This window comes from Sciurus vulgaris (assembly GCF_902686455.1).
Source record: "Sciurus vulgaris genome assembly, chromosome: 5".
Lineage (NCBI taxonomy): Eukaryota > Metazoa > Chordata > Mammalia > Rodentia > Sciuridae > Sciurus > Sciurus vulgaris.
The window spans coordinates 73,880,575-73,901,598 of NC_136465.1; the positions used below are offsets into that span (position 1 = coordinate 73,880,575).

The 21,024-nt window shown below is 49.4% G+C and overlaps 2 protein-coding genes across 2 annotated transcripts; one reads left to right on the forward strand and one right to left on the reverse strand.

The window, feature by feature from the left end:
• Nucleotides 1-1,522: 1,522 nt before the first annotated feature.
• On the reverse strand, nt 1,523-6,113 carry MLF2 (myeloid leukemia factor 2). The gene is made up of 9 exons (XM_079141117.1): nt 5,798-6,113; nt 5,134-5,211; nt 4,753-4,879; nt 4,463-4,498; nt 3,794-3,847; nt 3,280-3,408; nt 2,991-3,150; nt 2,229-2,441; nt 1,523-1,973 (listed from the first exon to the last, which is right to left on the reverse strand). The coding sequence occupies exons 2-8, from the start codon at nt 5,181-5,183 to the stop codon at nt 2,254-2,256; spliced, it is 744 nt and encodes a 247-aa protein (XP_078997243.1). The 5' UTR covers nt 5,184-5,211; nt 5,798-6,113; the 3' UTR covers nt 1,523-1,973; nt 2,229-2,253.
• A 10,036-nt stretch (nt 6,114-16,149) lies between these two features.
• Nucleotides 16,150-20,954, forward strand: PTMS (parathymosin). Its single transcript, XM_079141118.1, has 5 exons — nt 16,150-16,703; nt 19,634-19,705; nt 19,916-19,994; nt 20,152-20,213; nt 20,393-20,954. Exons 1-5 carry the CDS (start codon nt 16,659-16,661, stop codon nt 20,441-20,443), a joined length of 309 nt encoding a protein of 102 aa, XP_078997244.1. The 5' UTR covers nt 16,150-16,658; the 3' UTR covers nt 20,444-20,954.
• The last annotated feature ends 70 nt before the right edge of the window (nt 20,955-21,024 follow it).

Here is a 21,024-nt window from a genome sequence, read left to right on the forward strand (position 1 = left end):
GGGTTCCCTTGACCCAGTCATGAATCCACACCAGCCCTTTTTAATGAGATTGAATAACTACAGTGGACTAGGAAGTCAGGGCCTGCTGTTGTGCTCAACTTCACCTGTCCTCTTGTCCAGTGACTAGACAAATCCCCCTTATCCTCTTTTTTGTTTTTGTGGGTGTTTTTTTTCCCCCTACCAGAGATTGAATCCAGGGGTACTCAACCACTGAGCCACATTCCCAGACACCTTTTATTTCTATTTTGAAAAAAGGTCTCGCCAAGTTACTTAGGACCTAAGTTGCTGAGGCTGGCCTCAAACCTGCGATTGCAGGTGTGCACCACCATGCCCAGACCCCTTTTATTTTTAAACAGGGTGTAAGCTGCCCAGGCTGGCCTCAAACTCATGATCCTCCCTTCTCAACTCCTGAGTAGCTGAGTTCACAGGTATACACCATTGTGCAGGGCCCCCCTTATCCTCTTGAATCTACTTTTCTCCAAACATGGGGAAAATATTCCCTGCCCTGGGAGGCCCCAAAGCCTTAACAGGTCCTTTGGCCCTTACCATTAGAAGAGATTTTAAATTTATTATTGTACTGGGGATTGAACCCAGGGGTGCTCTACCACTGAGCTACATTCCCAGACCTTTTTGAGATAGGGTCTTAATTTTCCAAAGCTGGCCTCAAACTTGCAATCCTCTCACCTCAGCCTCCTGAGTCGCTGGGATTACAGGTTTGCAACACCATGCCCAGCTCAGAAAGAATAAGACTGGCTGGGGGTGCACCTTAGTAGTAGAGTACTTGCCTAGCATGCATGAGGCCCTGAGTTCATTCCCCATCATTAAAAAAAAAAAAAGAATCCTGAGACTCTCATAAGCATCTGCCATGATGAAACAAATTCCCAAGAGAGACAGAGTGACCTATTTGGCTGCAAAGCAAAAGTGAACATCTTAAGAAATGTGAGCTCCCCAGCACCACTAAGGTTCCAGGTTAGTTTTCTTTGTCGGTTTTTTTCCTGGGCTCAAATTCTCAACAAGGGATGGAGGGGTGGAGGGTTTGAGGAACACGGCTGACTTCAGAGTTCCTCTCCCTTGAAGGCCTATGTGTTGTCTGGACCCCTTCCTACTCTGCACAAGTGTTTGTTTCCACAGTTTCAGGGAGTAACTCAGCCTAAGGGGCAAGGGGCAGCCAATTTTTCAGGTCCTGTGAGTTATGCCCTACATGCCCCTAAAGGGTGAAGTTACAGCAAAACCAGAGGAAGAGATTTGGCAAAGCAGTAGCTTCCATTTCATCCCCTAGCCTGGCCCAGCTGACTGCTTCTCCCCTGCTAGCTGACAGCCCCACTGTCATCACCATTAAAGGGCTGAGATGCAGGGTGAGATAGAGGGGAGTAAGAAGATGACTAGGAGAAAGGAGGGTTGAACAAGAAAAGTAAAGCCAGAATCCTACATGGTTTTTTTTTTTCATTCTCCTTTATTCCATAAACACCTCGTTACAAGTTGCACAAATCAAAAAGTAAAGGCAAAGAAGGGTGTGGGGAAGGTTTCTGTGATGTGTATGGGTGGGAGGGTGGGAAGGAGTTGGGAACCAGTCTACTCCCTCCACAGCCCTGGACAGGACTATGGCTCCTGTAGTAAGGGCTCTGAGGAAGAGGTGGGCAAAGATCCAGGGTAGCTGCTGAGGGATGGAGGTGGCCTCTAAACCCAGAGCTTACCCCTTCAACGCATGGCAGAGGTACAATGGGGAAAATGAGGTTTGAAGATGGAGCAGCAAAATGAAAAATCAAGTTAGTGGATAACAGGACAAGTGGAGTCATTGTGGTAAGGGGATTAAAGACAGAAAACATAGATATCAGGGGCAGTGTAAGGTTCTCCCTGAGACCCCCAGGGAGAGGTGGGGGGCAGCTTGCCTGTTAATTTAATATTAAATTGGGGATGGGAGTTGGACAGGAAAAGGTTATTTCAGGGGATGATTTCTCAGCCTCAGCCTGTACCTGGAGGGGGAAGAAAGATGAACACATATCAAAAGGAAGAAAAAAATATTAAAAAGCCAGGGATTAGGATTTAATCCTCTATTCCAGTGAGAGCATTTTTCTCTTTCCTTGCCAGCTAAAAGTTGAACTATTGAAAGCAGTGTTAGCTGGGAACCTGGATTCCTTCTGCCTGATGGCAGAGGAAGGTCATAGGTATGCTCCCTAGCCCCCTCCTGGGTTTGTCACCTTACCATTCCTCCCCCTTCAGATACTTACAAGAAAGGCTGAGGACCTAGGGCCTTCACCAGTCATAGCGGCGGGACTGTCGGGAGGGAGAGTCCTCAGGTCCCTGGATGGCCAGGCGGGGAGGCCCCTCAGCCCTTCGACCCCCACTCACAGATGCCTCATGTCGTCGAAATTCTAGAGGGCGCTGCTGCCGGAATCGGGATGTCTCCCGTCGCCACTCATCATCAAATGCTGCTGCCTCACCTGAGGAAAACACAAAACAGATATGGTGCCTCCACACAGCTTGGCTGCTGGAGGCAGATGCTACAATAAGACTTCTAAGACAAACACCAGTGGTAAAGATGGAAGGGATGTGGGGTTAGGGTGACAGAGGCATGGAAGGGAGCAACTTCACTCAGCTTTTTGGGCTTCCACATGGTCCCTGGACACTACTGGTAGGCTTAAAAGATAACTACTCAAGAAAGAAAAGAGGAATTATATATACTCTGGGTACTTAATAAATATTTACTGACTTGAAAAGATGAAATAATGGCAAGAGAAAGAAAAAACTGATCTGGATGGGGAAGGGTAAAACACTATCAATATTTAATTTCAGTGACAAAGTCTGCCCTTCTTGGGCAGAACAACGCAAGCATCTGACTGAGTAACCAAGCTGACAACAAGACTCAAGTACAGGGTTTGCCAATAACTTTGCACAAGAAATATCTGGGGGAGGGGAGCAGAGAAAGCTATGATGTAGTTCATAGGAACCAGATTTGGGGCTACTAGCCAGGAAGCAGGAAGAAGGCTTACTCTCATCCAGGTTGATATAGTCCTGCCGTTCCTCCTGGTCTCCTGTGCGGTGATTTCGGGAACGCTGGAGGATGTGAGCCCTATCCCGGATGTGATGCCCAATGGACATCTGCTCTAGTCCACTATCTGAGTCCCGGACAGTCCTCCGTGTCTCTCGGATCTGAGATAAAGCAGGACATGGCATATTCAGCTGTTCCTTCCAAAGCATAAGCTACAACATCCCAGAATGAACACACTACCCACAACTTTGAAAAAAGGTGGTGGTGGGTGCTACTCAGTCCTCACATACCCCGCCTGGTGCTGAGCGCATCTCTGATGTCTCCTGATAGACCTTGGGGGCACCATCACCAGTATTGGAGTAGGAGATGACAGTGGAGGATGAAAAGGTCTGGCAATTGCCTCCAGCTGTCATGTGCTCCTGAGGAGGAAAGGGGAGGGCAGGACTGAATTCGAGAGGTTCTCTCTGGAGGAGGGATTTCCCCTTCAACTCTCAGTTCTTGCCTGTATCTTTATCGCAAATGTGAGAACAGAGAAAACATCATTATCAACCCACTTCCCTCAAATTCCTCTTAGTACACACTAAACAAGAAGAAACTAAGGAGATAAAACCCAAATTGCAGATTTAAAAAGAATATTGTTGCCTCTTCACATTTGGGCATGAGAGCAGATCCAGGACCCCAGTGCTCTGGTTCAGTGATTTCACCTAGCTCAACCCTTTCATTAGCAGTCCCCCAATCCCGCCACAGAAAACACAAGGTACTGCCAGCCATCACTAAGGAAAGGATACGAGGCCAAAGTCTCACCATATTTCCAATCATGTCGTTCATCATCCCAAACATGTCCATGAAGCCACCCGACTAGAGAAAAGTGATAGAAGACAGAGTCAAAAAAGCAAAGTAAGTGCTCAGATGGAATGCTGCTGCTTAGGTACCTACCAGAAACCTCGCTACACATCCCTTTTCTCCTATTCCTGCACATCTAGCAACTGCTCTTTATCACTCTCCATTAACATAGTCAGAACATTCATTTTTCCTCCATAAACTGCTAGCCCCTTCCTCAATCTCTATGGCTGCTCTGATCCAATTTTCCCTCTCCTGACTGCCTATTTCCCTGTCTTTGGAAGTGATCCAGTCAATAGATTTTTACGATCAAAAGGTGAAGCTTGAAAAAGTGTTCAAACCTAAAAATTCATGTTCTTGACATGAATTCAACTGTCCCTCCCCACTCAAAAGAACAAATCTTACTACACAATTACATATTCTGAATGTGTATGTACCTCTAGGAGCACAGGAGTGAGCAGTATCTTTAGCTCACAGGACTCCTAGCACCTCACCAACACTAAGTTTTGTGAATAGTATCAAAATAGAAGATTCTGGGGCCACCCACAAGGCTATTCCTGAGTGGCACATTTGAAAATAACCATCTAAGGTTATAGTGTCTGAGACTGAGAACACAGGGAGATAAGGACTCACCATTCCCAGCATCCCGAACGGGGAGACAGCCCCAGCCTAAAGCAACACATGAGGAACAGCAATTAGAGACCACATCCTATCTCCTTACCACCCCAAACCAGACTCATGGCCTCCATTTTATTTTTCCATCCTCCTCATAAATGGGGTCACAAAGCACTTTTTCTAGACCCAACTCCACTTCTTGAGAATCACTGCACTTGCCAAGTTGGTTCTAGTACAAGAAAATCAATGTGCTTCACTAACGGCCCCCAACCTTTCTCTAAGTCTTATGTATGTTTCAGCACTGTTACCTGCATCCTGCGGCTGGCAGGCCTGGTCCCTGGCATGTTGCCATCTGTGATGCTAAGGAAGGGGCTATATCCAAAACCACTTGACAACATGCGACTCATATGCTGACGGTGAACAGCAAAGGGGTCCCTGTTGAGTGAAAATACAGGATAGGTGGCAGAAGGGACAAGCTGTCAAACGCCCATCCCCCAACTCCCAGAATAATAGTCACAGGGCACAAAGTGGCACAGATGCCACTTCCCTCTAAGTGGGAGCTGTAGCTGAGTATCCAGCCAGTTCCAACCAGTCCCAGCCATGGGAACCCAAATGTCTGTCTCAACTGCTGAGATCTTAAGTGGAGTGGGATTGAGAGCTCTAAAGCATGAGGGGGAGGGAATTCTCACATCAGGAACATGGGATCCTCAGGCTCCGCGTCCCTCATGAAGCGGAACATCCTGATCTCAGCTCCAGGGGGCTCCGCACTGTTAAGATGTTGAAGCTCAGTTACTTGGGGGAGGCCAGTCTTCTGAAACACCCGCTCAGGGTAGTGACTCTCCAAACACTGTCCCTTCCAAATACTGTAACTGACTCTCCTCCGAACTCCAGCGAGAACCTTCTCCAGGTGTCCCACAGGCTTTAGGAGAGAAGAACGCTCCAAATCCCTCTCTCTCATTTAAAGCCACGGAAAAATTTCCCAAGTCTCTCAGTTTATGGCCTCCCCCACTCAGAGCCATCGGTTTCCCAAAGCCCTAGCTTGGAGCACACTCCCCGCTCCTCCCCCTATTTCCACAGTCCTTTACCAGAATCCCGAGTGCCGGCCCGCCGGCCGTCGGCCCCATTAATGACCCCAAACACCCCGCCCTCTACAGAACACCCGGCCGCTGCCAGTCAGCCCCCCCACCCCGGCAACAGCCGGCGGGCCTCACTCTGCCCACCGCGCCTGCCGACGGCTGCCCCAGATCCGGTCTCCCAGCCGGAGGGAGGCCTGAGACAAGCCAGGCTCCGAGACCCTGCAGCCCCGCCGGCCCGCTCCCGCCCGCCCAGCTGCCCGCTCTGCTCCAGCCTCACCAGTCCCCGACTCGGGCTCAGCGGCCCATCCGGCCGGTTTCGCTTCTCAGTGCGCTGCAGGATCAGGGTTGTGGCCCGGGACTCGGGGATTGGTCCGGGCTTGAGCTTCACGGCCTCCGCGCCGCCTCCTCCCAAAGCTGCCACCTCTGTACCCCCGCCCTCGGCCCGCGGAGCACGAACCTCGGCCAGGCCCGGACGGAAGTGACGTCACGACGGACCGCCCCGGGGCCGGGCAGCAAGAGCCCCGCCTGCTGGCGTGGGTGGGGAGCAAGCGAGGGGGCGGTGCAGCGGAGTGGGGCCAGGGCCGACCAGTCCTCTGGGGATGAGGGGGAGGCCTCATTAATAAATTAGATCTTGGTACTGGGGACTGGAAGAGGCTTCCTGTGAAGGTGGGAGGAGGAGGACGGGAGTCTTTTCCTCAGGAAAGACCGACTGGGGCGAAGAGGGGGCAGGGTTGATGCAGCACCTTCTCTGGGGGAAGAGATTGGGGCAGGCACCGTGGGGGAGGGGCTAGCTTTCCGTGGGCGACGAGGTTGGGCGGATCCCTGGGGAGCCTTTTAAGCAGAAAGCCTACAGAAGCGTTTAACCCGAGACGGAGGGAGGGAGAACAGCATTTCTGCGGGGGAGGCCCTGGGACTCGTCCCTTCGGGAGGGAGTGCTCCGGGGAGGGCGGGTCCTCGGAGTGACGTAGAGGAGGGGATGACAACTCTCCAGCCCAGGTCTAGTTCAGGCTTGGAAAAATCCGACTGGGGCAAAAGAAAATCCAGGTTGGGGAATTGACCGCCAGGTGGCGCTCCTCTGCCAGGCTGGAACTTCAGCCCCTTGGGAACTGGTGGTGGCGAGGCTCCTGGACCACTCAGTGACCCATGTGTGAAGGGTTGGAATGGGCAAAGACTCTACTTCTGAAATCTATTAGGTTGTGTTTTTTGGTGCTAGGGATGAACCCTGGGCCTCGCGCATTCTAAGCATGTGCTTTACCATTGAGCTACAACCCCCAGCCCCTGAAATCTTCCTTTAGTGCTAATCTCTTCTTTCTTTTCTCTAACTCTTGAGTTTTCAAAAGCTCCCAGTCCTGTACCAATCTTTCTTGCCTCTATTTAGATGGATAGGTCAAGGATTCTAAAGTTTGGGAGATAAAAGGGGTGGAGAGTTCAGCTGACCACGATCACCCAGGGCGGAGCTAAAAAACGGCCTAAGAGACCTGACTCCAAGGCCAGGGACTGATATTTTGACATACTAAATGCCTTGCATAAAATCTGTCTCTGCTGAAGAGAAGTGCCCTCCCCCTTGGGGTTAGGGATTTGAACTGTACAGTGTAGACTTTGAACCAGACTCATCCAAACTCCAACTCTGGCTGTTAGCCACATTGGTGCTGAGTGGAGACTGACCCAAAGAGAAAGACTTGTTCCCACAATTCCCTGAGGGAAGAGGAGATGATCCCTGGTGACTCAGGAAAAGGTGCTAGGAGCTGGGAGTAAGGCTTCTCAGGTTTCCTTGGACTTTATTATTATTAAAGAGGAAAAAAACAATGGTGGAGACAGGAGGAGCAGACAGATAATTAAGCTGGCAGACTGGCAAAGTCAAAGAAAACTGAAAGAGTACAAAAAATTTTGTTTTCCATTGATATTTCTGGGAAAGATACTTAGTAAGATCTTAAGTTTCTCTGGGGACATCCCACCATGCAACTGCCCTTTCCTCTTGCCCCAAAGGAACATAATTTGAAATAAGACAGTTCAGCGTGGTGGTACACATCTGTAATCTCAGCAACTCAGGAAGTTGAGGCAGGAGGATTGCAAGTTTGAGACCAGCCTGGGCAATTTGAGGAGACTGCCTCAAAATAAAAAGTAAAAAGGAGTTGGAGATTGTAGGTCAGTGGCAGAGTGCCCTTGGGTTCAATCCTCAATACCCCACCCTAAAAGAAAGTTACCCCAGTGAGGGTTGTGCCACCCAGACTTAACTAAGGACATCCTAATTTTTTTTTTTTGTCCTCTCCTTCCAAAGCAAGTATTTCCTTTCTCTCTCTCTCTCTCTCTCTCTCTCTCTCTCCTCTCTCCTCCTCTCTCCTCTCTCTCTCTCTCTCTCTCTCTCTCTCTCTCTCTCTCTCTCTCGTGTGTGTGTGTGTGTGTGTGTGTGTGTGTGTGTTTTGTTGGGGATCTAAACCAGGACCTCACACATGCTAGGCAAATATTCTATCACTGAGCTACACCCTAACCCCAAAGTAAGTTCTTTATTGTCCAGTCAGTCAACGTATGTTTAAGGAGGCCTTGCACTATCTTAGGTATATTGTACTAAACATAAATAGAAAAGGGTAAGACAGTTGCTGCCAATGTGAGGCGTAAAATCTTCTAGCCTCCTTATTTCTTATTTGATTACCTGGTATCCTCTACCTACTGTCTTCAGGTGCCTGGAGCTCTTTTTCTTTCTTCTTGAGTTATCAAGAATCTCATATCTATCATTTTTATGTTTGCATGATTTAAAATAAATGTATTACCTTTCCTAGGAATATTTTTTATTTATTTTAATATATTTATTTTTAGTTGTTGATGGACCTTTTCTTTTTTTATTTATATGTGGTGCTGAGAATTGAATCAAACCCAGTGCCTCACACATGCCAGGCAAGCGCTCTACCACTGAGCCACATCCCCAGCCCTTCTAGGGATATTTATAAATTACAGTTTAGCTTTTAACTATGAGACATAGCTTGAAGCCTGGGTTTTGACCCAGGTGAAAAAACATTCGTGAAACTGGGTGTGATGGTGAAAGCCTAGAATCCCATCTACTCAGGAGGCTAAAAGGGAAGGATCACAAGTTCAAGTTGGAGGCTAGTCTTGGGCAACTTAGTGAAACCTGTCTCAAACTAAAGAAAGCCAATATAGCTCAGAGGTTGAGTATTTGCCTTGCATACGTGAGGCCTTGGGTTCAGTCCCAAGTACCACCAAAGAAAGAAGAAAATTCTTCAGCGGGTAGGGATAACTGAGATGTATTAGCTTATTTTCAGCCTCCTCTGGAGCCTTAACTATAGGTGGCTGTCCACTGCAAGAATTGAAGAGATACAAAAAATTTTACAAGTAACTAGAGTTTATGCCTGTCTTCCTTCTCTTTCCCTCTCCTTCCTTTTTTTTTCCCCTTCCCTTTCCCTCTTTCCCTCCCTCCCTGCCTGCTTGCCTTCCTTCCTTCTCTGACCAGTGAATTCCAAAGAATTCTTCAGTCATTCAAGTTTTCCATAATGAATATAGAGGAGAAAGCAGGCCCTGCCAGAAGTGAAGCTAAGGAGGATAAAGATTATTGGAAAGGAAGAGAACCAAAGTGATTCCTATATTTACTACTCTATCTGGTGAAGCCAAGTCAGGAAATCCTTGAGAGGGTAGAGCTGGACCAGAGGAGAGGTCCTCTTTAAATGTAAGGTCACACATCTGGAGCAAACCCAGGGCAGCTAGATATTTGAACAGGGTGAGTGGGGAACAATGCTGTTAAGTAGGGTAATTACAACATTCTGTATTTTAGATAGAAAGGTGGTTTTTGTATTTTAGGAAACATTTTTGAAATTCTATAAGATGCCAAGCATGGATATAGGTGCTGAAGATACAAAAATCCTTAAATCATGATTGAAAACAATGAGCCAGGCCCAGTGGTCCATGCCAGTAATCCCAGTGGCTTGGGAGGCTAAAGCCAGCTTCAGCAACTGAGTGAGGCTCTAAGCAACTCAGTGAGACCCTGTCTTTAAATAACATTTATAAAGGGCTGGGGGCTGGAGATACAGCTCAGTTAGTAGAGGGCTTACCTTGCATGCAAAAGGCCCTGGGTTCAATCCCCAGCACCACAAAAGCACTAACAACTCAATGAGACTCTGTCTCTAAATAAAATACAAAAAAGGGCTGAGGATATTGCTCAGTGGTTAAGTGCCCCTGAGTTCAATCCCTGGTACCAAAAGAAAGAAAAAAAGTGGGTTGTGGCTCAGTAGTAGAGTGCTTGCCTAGCATGCATGAGGCACTGAATTTGATTCTCAGAACCACATATCAATCAATCAATAAAATAAAAGTCCATCAAATAACTAAAAAAAAAAAAAAAAAAAAAAAAAAAAAAAAGAAAGAAAAAGAAAAGAAGAAAAAACCATTAGGAACTTCGGCTTTAAGTCAGTGAATAATGCTAACCCTTTAAGCAGGGGTAGGGTGGGGCTTGAAGTCAGGAAAAGAAAAAACAAGGTAGAGGATGGTTCCTCCCCATGTATGTATGGGTGAAGGAGAGTCCCATCAATTGAAATAGTGAGCTGTGAGCTTCTGGGAGATTAACTAAAGGGAACTGGAGTGGGGACTCTTAGAGATCAAGAGAGAAGCTAAGCTAAAGATTTGAGAGTCTCTGGTGTTCGAGATCTGTGTTGGTAGCAGGACTTCAAACCATGAAAATGCATGGTGGAATAGCTTAGAGGACTGCAAAAAGAAAGAACAGGACTTCTGAGACTGAAGTCACCTAGAAGGGTTCAGTCAACATTCTCATTCTCTCTTTTTAGTGATTAAATCCTCCTTCCGTTTTTTCCATTATGGGACAAATAAGTTTTTAGCTGTCACTCCTGGTCCCATTTTCCCTAGTGTTTTCATGCTCACTTTATTGGTCCCTTGGATCAGCCACACAGTCTGTTTTATTTTTGCTGATTGGTTGGTTGGTAGATAATGGGATTGAACTCAGGGTGCTTTACCACTGAGCTACAACCCTTGCCTTTTTATTTACTTTGAGACACAGTCTAGTTAAGATGGTGAGGCTGGCCTCAAACTTTAGATCTTCCTGCCTCATCCTAATTAGATTTAGAAATACTCCGTGTTTGCATAAATACATCAGAATATATTCTGTGTCCTGTGTATCTAAAAAGAACAAATAAAATTTTTTTAAAAAGAGAGAGAAGCTGCCTCAGCTTCCCAAGTCATTGGGATTATAGATGTGTGCCACTGAGCCTGGCCACACAGTCTCTTTAGTCTGAAACATTAAACATGTGAAAATCTGAACACACACAAACCTATGGTAAAGTATATGACAAAAGTGATCCTGACGGCCTTAAACACAGCTACTGCAGTTGACCTCTGACTGTGTATGTGTGTGCTGGGGAATAAACCTACGGCCTCAAGCATACCTACGCAAGTACTTTACCACTGAATACATCCCCAGCCCTGGTCTTTGGCTTTCTCAGTACAAATCACTGGAGTTGGAGGTGAGAAAAGGAGGTGGAAAAGCAAACAGGGCTTTTTATTTTTTGATGTTGTAGATTAAACTCAGGGTCTTGTGAATGCTAAACATATGGTCTACTACCATTGAGCTACATCTCCAGCCTTGGGTATAGCTCAGTGGTAGTAGAGCATGTGCTTAGCATATACATGGTCCTGGGTTCAATCCCCAGTACAAAAAAAAAAAAAAGAAAGAGAAGCAGTTTAGAGTCAAGGTATAGTAGCTATTAGTATATGTGACTATTTAATTAAAATCAGGGCTGAAGTGTACCTTAGTGGCAGACTGCTTGCCTAGCATGCATGAAGCCTTGGGTTCCATCTCCAGCACTGCAACAAGAAAGTAATTAATTGAAATTAAAAATTCACTGGCTGGGTGTGTGGCAGAAGTCTATAATCCCAGAGACTCAGGAGGCTGAGGCAGGAGGATTGCAAATATGAGGGTAGCCTCAACAACTTAGGGAGATCCTGTCTCAAAACAAAAAATGAAAAGGGTTAGGGTTATAGGGTTATATGTAGCTCAGTGGTAGAATGCCCCTTTCAATCCCAAGTATCAAAAACAAATACAAAAAACAAAAAACAAAAAACAACAACAAAAAAAACAAACACTTCACTTTCTCAGTTGCACTAGCCACATTGTCAAGTGTTCAATAACCACATGTAGCTACCTACTGTATTGGAAAGAACAGATAAGGAACATTTCCATTATCACAGAAAGTTTTATTGCATAGAACTGGAAAGCACCTATAAATGTTGTTCTCCTTCTGGACTTTCCTGAAGACCATGAAGGCTTTTGAAGAGCGCAGGTGAGGGAAGAAACTGAAAGAAGGACAGAAGAGGATTGGGCAATAGCAAACTACTCTAGGTGTAAAAGAGAAAGAGGTCATAAAGGAGAGCATAAGGAATACGAAAAGTCAGTCAAAGAATCTGAAGGAGAGGTACAATGGTAAAAACAACCCTTTTTACTGGGGAGAAAGTTCAGGGAAAAGTAGAAAAAACACAGAAATTTTAGTTCTGATGTTCAAACCATGAAAGATAGTGACCACTGGAACATCAGTAGTTAATGACATCATCTCAAATCAGACAAGATTCAAGCCTGGTATCTTGGCAGCATGTTGTATGTTTTGTCTTCCCACCCCACTTAAAGAAAAAAGATTTTTTAAAAAAAGTCTCTGAGATTGGATCCAAAATGATATCCCTGGGCTAGGAAATAAATGGTTTATTGAGTTCTTCCTCTTTTGTGCCTAGCATTCTAGGTACCATGCCACAGAAGGATATAACAGTATGGGTAGAAGACTAAGGAAGTCTGTTTGGTGTTGGGAACCATGGACCTGAAGGTCTACAAAGTCAGGAGAGATCAGGGATAGACTCCAGGAATGGAATACTTACTGAGAAGAGACATTGTACAGTGAGCTTTGACTAATGGAAAGAGAATCTTGGATGTAGGTCCCTTATCAGGTTGATCCCTTATCAACTTGTACTTTGATTTACCAAGCTCTCTCCATCTATTTCCTGAGGTCAGGCACCATGTCTTTTTCACTCAGCTTTGGGTCTACATCACATAACATAGTCCCTAATACCTAGTAGAAGATCAATTACAGTTTGTTGAAGTGCAAGAGTTTAAGCTTTATATGGAGGGACAAAAAGAAACCTTATTTATTTTATTTACTTATTTATTATTATTATTATTATTATTTATTATTTGGTACCAGGAATTGAACCCAGGGGCTGAGCCACTGAGTTCAACCACTGAGCCACATCCCCAGTCTTTTAAAAAATATTTTGAGACAGGTTCTCACTAAGCTGCTTAGGGCCTTACTAAGTTGCTGAGGCTGACTTTGAACTCATGATCCTCCTGCCTCAACCTCCTGAGCGCTGGGATTACAGGCATGTAGCACCTTGCCTGGCTCATTAAAATGTTTTTAGTTTAAATTGACTTAGATGTAAGTAGAATTTTGATGACTGATAAGACCAATTAGACTAATAGCATTCATGATGAATGTGCCTTAGTATTGTTGTGAAGGTTATTCCTTATTTAACACTGCTCAAGATAACATACTCAACCATGATCCAAAGTTAGGTAAGTGATTTCTTTCTCTTTCCCTCTCCCTGAGTCCATCTCTTCTCAATTCTCCAGACTTGAGTTTTTTGGGGGAAAAAAAGCAAAGGAAAAATGAGGAGTAGAAAATGAGGTCATTGGGAGTGGTATAGGGATAAAAAAGTAAAATGAGTGGAGATGGCCCCACTCTCAGGTTTCTGTATTCCAATGCTTTGAATGATAACTAGACTTTCCTTTGCACTTAACCCCTGATTAAATTCCGGAAAAAATTAGGAAACTGGAGAGGGAGAATTCACTAAGAATGAGATGCAAGTAATTAGAATTGAATTTTCTTCTACATTCAGTAGCAAGGTAAGATTCTAGGATGTCAGATCAGAGGCCACAGTTTCCTGAGGGATTGGGCCTCCCTTCTTGTCACTTGGTCTCCTTTTTTCCCACTTTCAGAAAATGTGTAAGAAGCACACGTTTCCCCATTCATCTAATGGGAGAAATTCTCAATTGGGCTGTAGAGTAATAAAATTCTAGGAATCTGCAGGCCTCCACAAAGCCTAAGAAGTAGTTCTATGAAAAGGAGCAAACACTGGCATGTAACATCACTGGCCCCAGAGGCACAGAGACTACTCCAAGGATTGTTGGTGTAGATTTTCAGTATCCCACTCACTACAAATTCATCCCATCTCATTTCCAGCTTCTTTCTCATGAAGACAAGACTTCTGAGGATTGGTCTGTGGTCCAACTAGCTAGGGAAAGCTAGGGATGCTTTCCCCCTTGCAGGAAGGGAATTAGATCCAGGTCTCCAGCCTCCTAGATTTTCCCCCTGGAGTTCCTGTGGACCCTAGTGTCCAAGCTCTTAGATTCTCAAGGCGCTCCCTTGGGCCTTGGGGCAGGATTCCCATTCTCTGCCTCTCCATCTCCCTGGAATTTTCCACTGCAGCTGCCTCCGCTCCCAGACACCCCTCCCTGGGCAAAATTCCCGGCTCCCTCCGCCTCCCCTTCCCTAATCACACCTCATTCCCACCCCCAGCCCTAAGCCCAGCCCACCGTCCGGCCCACACCCCACGCTAACCCTGGTGGTCCCAGTCAGAGAAGTGGGAGGCCAGGCACATTATGAAAGGGTGAGGAGGGTCCCCATCTCCCTTCTGGGCGGGAGAGAAAGGACAGTGGAGGGGTTGGTCCCCAGTGTGGCTGGAGTGGGGGGAGTGGCCCTCCTCACATCCCCATATAAGGCAGGGCAAGCAGTTAGGCTCCTGCATTGGCTGATTCAAATGAGCATTCCACCTGGCAACAGGGTTTCTATTGGTTCTCAGGAAAAATAGGAGGAAGGTGGATGGAGGTTGTTGGTGGCGGTGATTGGAGGGGGGGAGGGGAGTGGAGGTGACCGGAGTGGGGGGCGGTTACCAGGGCAACAGGGTAAGAGCCCAGCAGGGTGTCCGAGACAGCAGGCGGGGCAGGGAGGTGGAGAAAGGGGAAGAGGAAAAGAGGGCGGGAGGGAGAGGAAAGAGACCGACCAGGAGGAGCCAGACTGGGAGACCTGGGACAGGGGTGCGGGGGGGGGGGGGGGGGGGGGGGGGGACTAAGAGGAGGGAAGGGTAGCAAAGGAGGGGGAAGAGGGAGATAAACGAAGCAAGAGAGAAAGTACAGAGATGGAGATGGTGAAAGATCGCCAGAGACATCAGCCAATGAGTCAGAGAAACAGATTGAGAGGGAAATGGAAAGATCTCAGAGAAAAGATGGATAGTACTCGGGAAGGAAAAACCTGGGTGGGGCCCCAAGAATTCTGAGGAGACCAAGACTGAGAAACTGATAGAAGAGTCAGAAGAGAGAGAAATTTCGAGGTGTGTACACCAAGGGATCAAAAGATGATGCGTATTTAAGCACTCATATCATCATCATGATGATGCTCAACAAGGAATGCCTTTTTATTAAGAAAATGATATGATAAAAAGGGAAAGAGTAATGATAATGACAAATACGAAAGTGCACACACACCAAAGACACTTTTTTCCCCTGATCACAGCCTTCCACCCACTCCATCCATCTCACTGACTTTTAGGATAAACCACAGCCCAGGTCCCCCTCCTGAAATACCGAGCTTCTCAAAATGACCCAAACATGCTGGTTGAGGGTGAGAGCAACGTGCAGAATAGGGTGGGGCTGGAACTCCAGACATGGACATGTATTATATTTGCAAAGGAGGTGGATATAATACAGAAAGGCTAGGGAAGATGGCAGCAGAGGAAAAAGAAAAGCAAAGAGAGGGAAAATGTAAAAAATTAGGACATGAAGAGGAGTTAAAATCAGCTAAAGATATGGGGCCAGGTGACTGAGCCAGATAAGACAAAAACAGCGTTGTCTGGGAGAGACAGGGAAAGAGCCCCGAGGTGCTAGGGTAGAAGAGGATCAGTAAGAAGTGTAGAAGAGGTGCTAGAAGAATGAAGATGAGGGATGTAGCTAGTTGTAAGGGAGGGGTCTAGGGGAGATGAATAAAGAGGGATGAAGAGAAACACAAGGATCAGATAAATAAAAGTGAGGTTAGACAGGCAAGTAATAAAGGTGGAAGTTGGAGAGAGGAAAGGAGGTTGGAGGGCCTCTGATTCCCCTCAGATCACAGTAAAGAATCAGGAAGGGAGGAACCCAAACAGGCCACAGAGGTCAGTGTCAGCCAGAGAGAAGGCCAGGCTGCCCTTTTCTGCTCTCCCATCCATTTCCTTCTCAAGGCCACCCAGATAAAGTGGATGGACGACTAAGATGGGAAATCTAGCGTGATGTGGAAGTAGCTCTTCAACCAACCTTCTTCCTCTTCTTTAAGCTTTTGGTTTCTCAAATACCTGCCCTGCCTCCCAATCTGCACCCCGCGCCCCGCCTCTTGGCAAAATCTCAGGGCTTTTTGGGGTCAGTAGGATTCTGGCCACCTATCCAGTCCGCCCCCAAAAGCCAGACTCCACATTCGCAGGCAGTAGGTTGGGATTTGGAGAGGTGTCTCCCCGCAGGAACCCCACCCCTTCCCACCTCCTCTCCCCACTCTCTCAGCGGCCGTCAGTCTCTCCATTTCCCCCTCCTGGTCTCGTTCTCCCTCCTGCCTCTTTCGCTCTCCCTCCCCTCGCTTTCATCCTCCTATCCCCACCTCTCCAACCTCCTCTTTCATCCCCCTCCCCTCTCCTCTCCTCCCCGCTCTCTCCTGCCCCACCCCTGGGAAGCCCCTCCCGTCGGGCAGCGCCGCCTTATAAGCGGGTTCCCTTCCCGGGGGCGGCAGCGGCTGGTCGGCGGCAGCTCTGCTCGTGCGGGGGCGGCAAGCTCAGGACCTAGCGACCGCGGCCGGAGCGCGCCGGCCACCGCCCGCACCGCCCTTCCGCCCGCCCTCCGGACGGCCGCAGCCCTGCGGGTCTCTGCTCCGGACCCACCCCCGCCCCACCCCGCGCGCCTCTGCCGCCTCTTCCAGAGACACAGCTTGCAGAGCGGCCGCCGCTGCCGCTGTCGCCGCCGCCGCCGCCGCCACCGCGCTAGGTTTCGGCCGCGGCCACCCTCCGCCGTCCAGGGCTTCTCCATCTCGGCCCCGGGACCCCGGCTCCCCGCCAGCCCCGGCCCCGGCACCATGTCGGAGAAGAGCGTGGAGGCAGCGGCCGAGTTGAGCGCCAAGGTACGGGCAGGGGCGGCGGCGGCCCGGCCAACGCACGGCCCCCCCACCCCCGGGCTCGGCGCGGTCTACGGCCCTAGGCTATCCCCGACAGCCCGGTGCGGCCCTGGCGCCCCGCTCCCGGCGGACCCCACTCCGCGCCCCCCCCCAGCTGCCGGGCCTGGCGCTGCCTACCCCGCTATGCGCGGCTCGCGCCAGCGCCCTCTAGCTTCCCTGCGCGCAAGGCGCCGCGGTCCCGACCTCGCCGCTCGGTTCCGCACCCGGCCACCGCCGCGTCCCCACCCCCTCCGGCCCAACCGGGTCCGCCTCTACCTTGACTGCTTTCCCGTCGGAACTCTCCGCGCCTCACTTTACATTGCCTCCTCCCTGCATCCCGTTTCCCCCTCTCTCCCAGTCTGACCTCACCTTTCCGCTGCTAAGCGGTTTGAGATCCTCAAGTGTAAACAGGACTCTCCCGGGAGGCTACTCCTCTCGGGCCCCTCCCCTAGCGGCCTGACCGTCTCTTGCTTCTCGGCCCGGACCGCCTCTGCCTTTTTGCTCTCATTGCCTCCTTTCTGCCCATCGCCATGCATTCCTTTTCCAACACTGGCTTTCAGTTTTCTTTTTTCTTCGTCGTCGGCTCCTTCACACCGCCCCCCACCCCCTCACCCCCGCCAAAGAATCGTGAATACCTAAAAATCAGAAAGGGGGGGGGGATAGCCTTTAAAAAAGCTGAGACTTGGCACTTCGTGGCCTTGCACGGAGCTGTCCTTGCCCTCATCAACTCCCTTCCTGGCCTCATCCCTTTGCCCTTGCCTCTCTTCCAAGCTTCCTCTAATTTCCTTAGGGAACCTGCGAAGTGTCGCTTTGGGAAATTAACGCGGCCAGGGTTTGGGGGCTGGGAGCTGGATCATGTTGCGGGGGGGCGGGGGGGTTGCTGAGGAGTCACACAGTTCTCTTGGAGGCCAGGGAAGTACAAGGGGGGAGATCAGTGGGATTAAAGGCAGTGGAAGAGGGCATATGCGTGAGATCTGACAAGGTGTGCCTGTGTGGCCCTCCGGTGGGCTGTGCGATGGCATGTGACTTCAGTGAGTAGGTGTCTTTGTATGTCTAAAATCCAGCGAGTGTGTGGGACTGCCCGTGTCAGTTACATGTGTGCATGTGGAGATGTAGATGTTTTGGAGCCATGTTGTTGCTTTGTGAGCACCGAGTAGCTCCACTGTGCTCTTGAGCTGTCTCAAGAGTGTGCCAGAATGCCCAAACACCGGGCCATGTGTCTCTAGATCGCGTGGGTGCTTCTCTGTGGCTGTGTGAATCAGTATTAGCCTGTGTCAGTGTGAGTGCCTATGTTGAGGCCAGAGAGCTGCTTAGCCCAAGGGCCCACGTCACATACTCTCCTGGAAAAGGGATCATGGAAGGGCAGTGACCAGAAGGACAGTACAGGGGAGGAGAGGGCCTGGCCCCTTGGACTTTGGTCTCTGGTATTCTCACTCCCTCTCCTCCCTTCCTCCCAACCTCCCTCCCTCCATCTGCCCAAATGGGAAACTCAGGCCAGGACTTTACCAACCTGGTACAGGGCCCCTAGGGAGAAGCTAAATTAGCCCCTGGCTCTCCTGATTCAGGATATAGGGAAAAGCCCATTAAGTGTTAGAAATGCCAAATCCACCTTGTGGCAAAGAAATGAAGACAGCAGAGTGGGATGAAATAGAAACCTACTTACAGTTAGAGGGTCAGATGTGCTATGCTCACCTTGAAGGTGAGAAGGGAATTGAGTGTGCTCTAGGCCAGCCTTTTGGCACCAAGCCCCTCTCTTATCCCCAGTTCTGTTCCGGGAAGGACACACCCTCCCAGGGTGATCTACTCATACACAAAAGTTCCATCCACATGGAATCAGGTACACAGAGTTGCACACCAACACCAGATCAGATCTCATGAGGATATCTGTAGTGTCCTCAGTTGCTTGCCAAATGATGGGGTAGGGAGAGGACTGGAATCTAAATTGGAAGGCTGATGTGTCCAGAGGATGCCCATGTGAGCATCTCCCTCTGCCAGATCAGAATAGTACATCAAGTGTGTGCTGCTGGCATCTTGGGGTAAAGGAGAAGGGGCAGTGTGGTGGAAGGGTTCACTGGATAGTACCTTCCCATCCATCTTCCCATCCCCTCAAACATAAGCCTTGTTTTTTTGCACTCTTCATCTACCATGTCTGATACTCTTTGCATGTTTCTTTTATCCTACTTTTACCTACATTTTCATTGGAAATGGCCACTTCTTCTCTTCAACTACATCAATGCATACACTATTGAGGGAGGGAGGAGAAAACTCCTGAGATAGTTTCTGGATAGGGACAGTTAAAATGGGAACAAGGTTCTGGGGGTGTGCTGGGGTGCTCTCCACTATTCCTGTAGTGTTTGACCAAGTAGTATCTTGAGGATTAGGGAGACACAGATTGGGAGAAACAAAGGCCTGAGGAGCTGAAGGGGAAGCTGGGAGGGATGCCCAAGAGAGAAAGTACTCAGGAAAAGGCCCCAGAGGTAGACAAAAGGCAGAGCAGGGCTGGCAGTGGGAGGGGGCAGGCAAAGGAGGAGGAAGGACTTGGAGGGGGTGGGGCATTGAGGCTGCCAGCAGATGGAGGGGATTTGCTTTGCTGAGCTGAACTCTTCAGCCTGGGAGGTTTGGAAGAACTTGACAGGGATGGGGCTCAGTTACCTTGGCTGCCTGTTCCCCTTTCTCTGGAACTTTTCTCACTCCCCTTGGGTCTTAGGGAAAGAGGTGTCTGGTGTCAATTCCTTTGTGGCTCTAATATAAGGACCCTGGTACCTCTGTTCTAAGCTGTGGCCACCTTCACTCACACACCACTAAACTCACTGCAGAGAGGGAGAACAAGGACTGGAAGGACTGAAGGGCTGTACATCATTTATGGTAAATAAAAGTGACTTCTTTTTCCCTTGAAGGACCTGAAGGAGAAGAAGGAGAAGGTGGAGGAGAAGGCAAGCCGGAAAGAGCGAAAGAAAGAAGTGGTAGAGGTATGGAGGGGTCAGGTGGGAGGTGACCACCTGTGTTCCCCCATCCTCCCCATTATTTCATCCTTCTTCCAGTTACCTTCCTGGGGTGCTAGCCCATTCCCCTGTCCCATTCTGAGGCCTGTAGTCACCCAGTGCCCCTTACCTTTGGTGATGATGGTGTATGGAGGCACACAGCCAGCCTGACACCATTCCCTGTCTTGATGCTCTCAGGAGGAAGAAAATGGAGCTGAGGAGGAAGAAGAAGAAACTGCTGAGGATGGCGAGGAGGAAGATGAAGGGGATGAAGAAGGTGGGGAGGGGCAGTTGAGGTTGGGCTGGAAAAATCAGGGCTAAAAAGAACAGAGTCAGGGTGGGTTTGAAGGCCTGAAGCAGGGCTGAGGGCAACCACAGGGGGTCTTTGCCAGAGCTTCCTGCTCTTCCCCAATGACCCATTTCTGGCTCCTCAGATGAGGAAGAAGAAGAAGAGGATGACGAAGGGCCCGCGCTGAAGAGAGCTGCCGAAGAGGAGGTTTGGGCTGGTTGCCGGGCCTGAGGGGCTGTCAGGGATGCAGCAGGGGCTGGGTACCCTTTGGATTTGGACCCAGATCCCAGTGGTGGCACGGGCGGGGGCTGGAGCATGGCCAGCCGGGACAGGGGGAGGTCCTCTCTCCCATTTTACAACTGTCCCAACTCTTTTTCTCTCCACAGGATGAAGCGGATCCCAAGCGGCAGAAGACAGAAAATGGGGCATCGGCATGAGCCCCTGCCAGTGGGCTGGGGGCAGTAGGCCTCTCAGGGCCTGGAGGTGTGGGTGGGAACAGACAAGTACAGCCACCCTTCACCTGGCTCCCTACTCCGGACCCTGCACCAGAACTGCCACCCTTTCTAAACCCAGCCTTCTCATTTCCACCTCTCCAGACACTGCCCCTCCACCCTCACTCCGCCATTGTTCCACCTCCTGACCTCCTCCATCTGAGCTCCCCAGCTGGTCCCCAGTGGCCCTTCTCCCCTCCTTGCTCTCTTCCTCCCTTTTCTCACCCACCATGGCCTTGTCCTTGGGTAGCCTCTCCTACCTACACTCTGCATCCCCCAGCCTCACGTCCTGCCCCATCCCTCTCCTGCCTGATCCCTGGATCTCCCTCAGATCCCCTCTTGTCAGACAGCGCCAGGCCGGGGTGGGGCCGGGGTTGGGGCCGAGCCCCACAGCTGCCCCCCTCCCCTCCCCTTTTTGTATAATTTAATAAAGAAACGGTCGCGCTTCTGTTTTTAACCTGTCTCCTGCTTTCCAGGGGTCTTAGAGAGTGCACTGAAAGGGTAGAAAGGGAGGAGGGTGGCTGGCT

What these genes read in the sequence shown, in the direction of transcription:
- MLF2 (XM_079141117.1), bottom strand. Translation starts at nt 5,183, where the DNA reads ATGTTCCGCTTCATGAGGGACGCGGAGCCTGAGGATCCCATGTTCCTG. An exon ending in GAGGATCCCATGTTCCTGAT is followed by an intron (nt 4,880 to 5,133) that starts GTGAGAATTCCC and finishes TTCACTCAACAG; the next exon opens with GGACCCCTTTGCTGTTCACC. An exon ending in CTGCCAGCCGCAGGATGCAG is followed by an intron (nt 4,499 to 4,752) that starts GTAACAGTGCTG and finishes GTGTTGCTTTAG; the next exon opens with GCTGGGGCTGTCTCCCCGTT.
- PTMS (XM_079141118.1), top strand. Translation starts at nt 16,659, where the DNA reads ATGTCGGAGAAGAGCGTGGAGGCAGCGGCCGAGTTGAGCGCCAAG. An exon ending in GAAAGAAAGAAGTGGTAGAG is followed by an intron (nt 19,706 to 19,915) that starts GTATGGAGGGGT and finishes TGATGCTCTCAG; the next exon opens with GAGGAAGAAAATGGAGCTGA. An exon ending in AGAGAGCTGCCGAAGAGGAG is followed by an intron (nt 20,214 to 20,392) that starts GTTTGGGCTGGT and finishes TTCTCTCCACAG; the next exon opens with GATGAAGCGGATCCCAAGCG.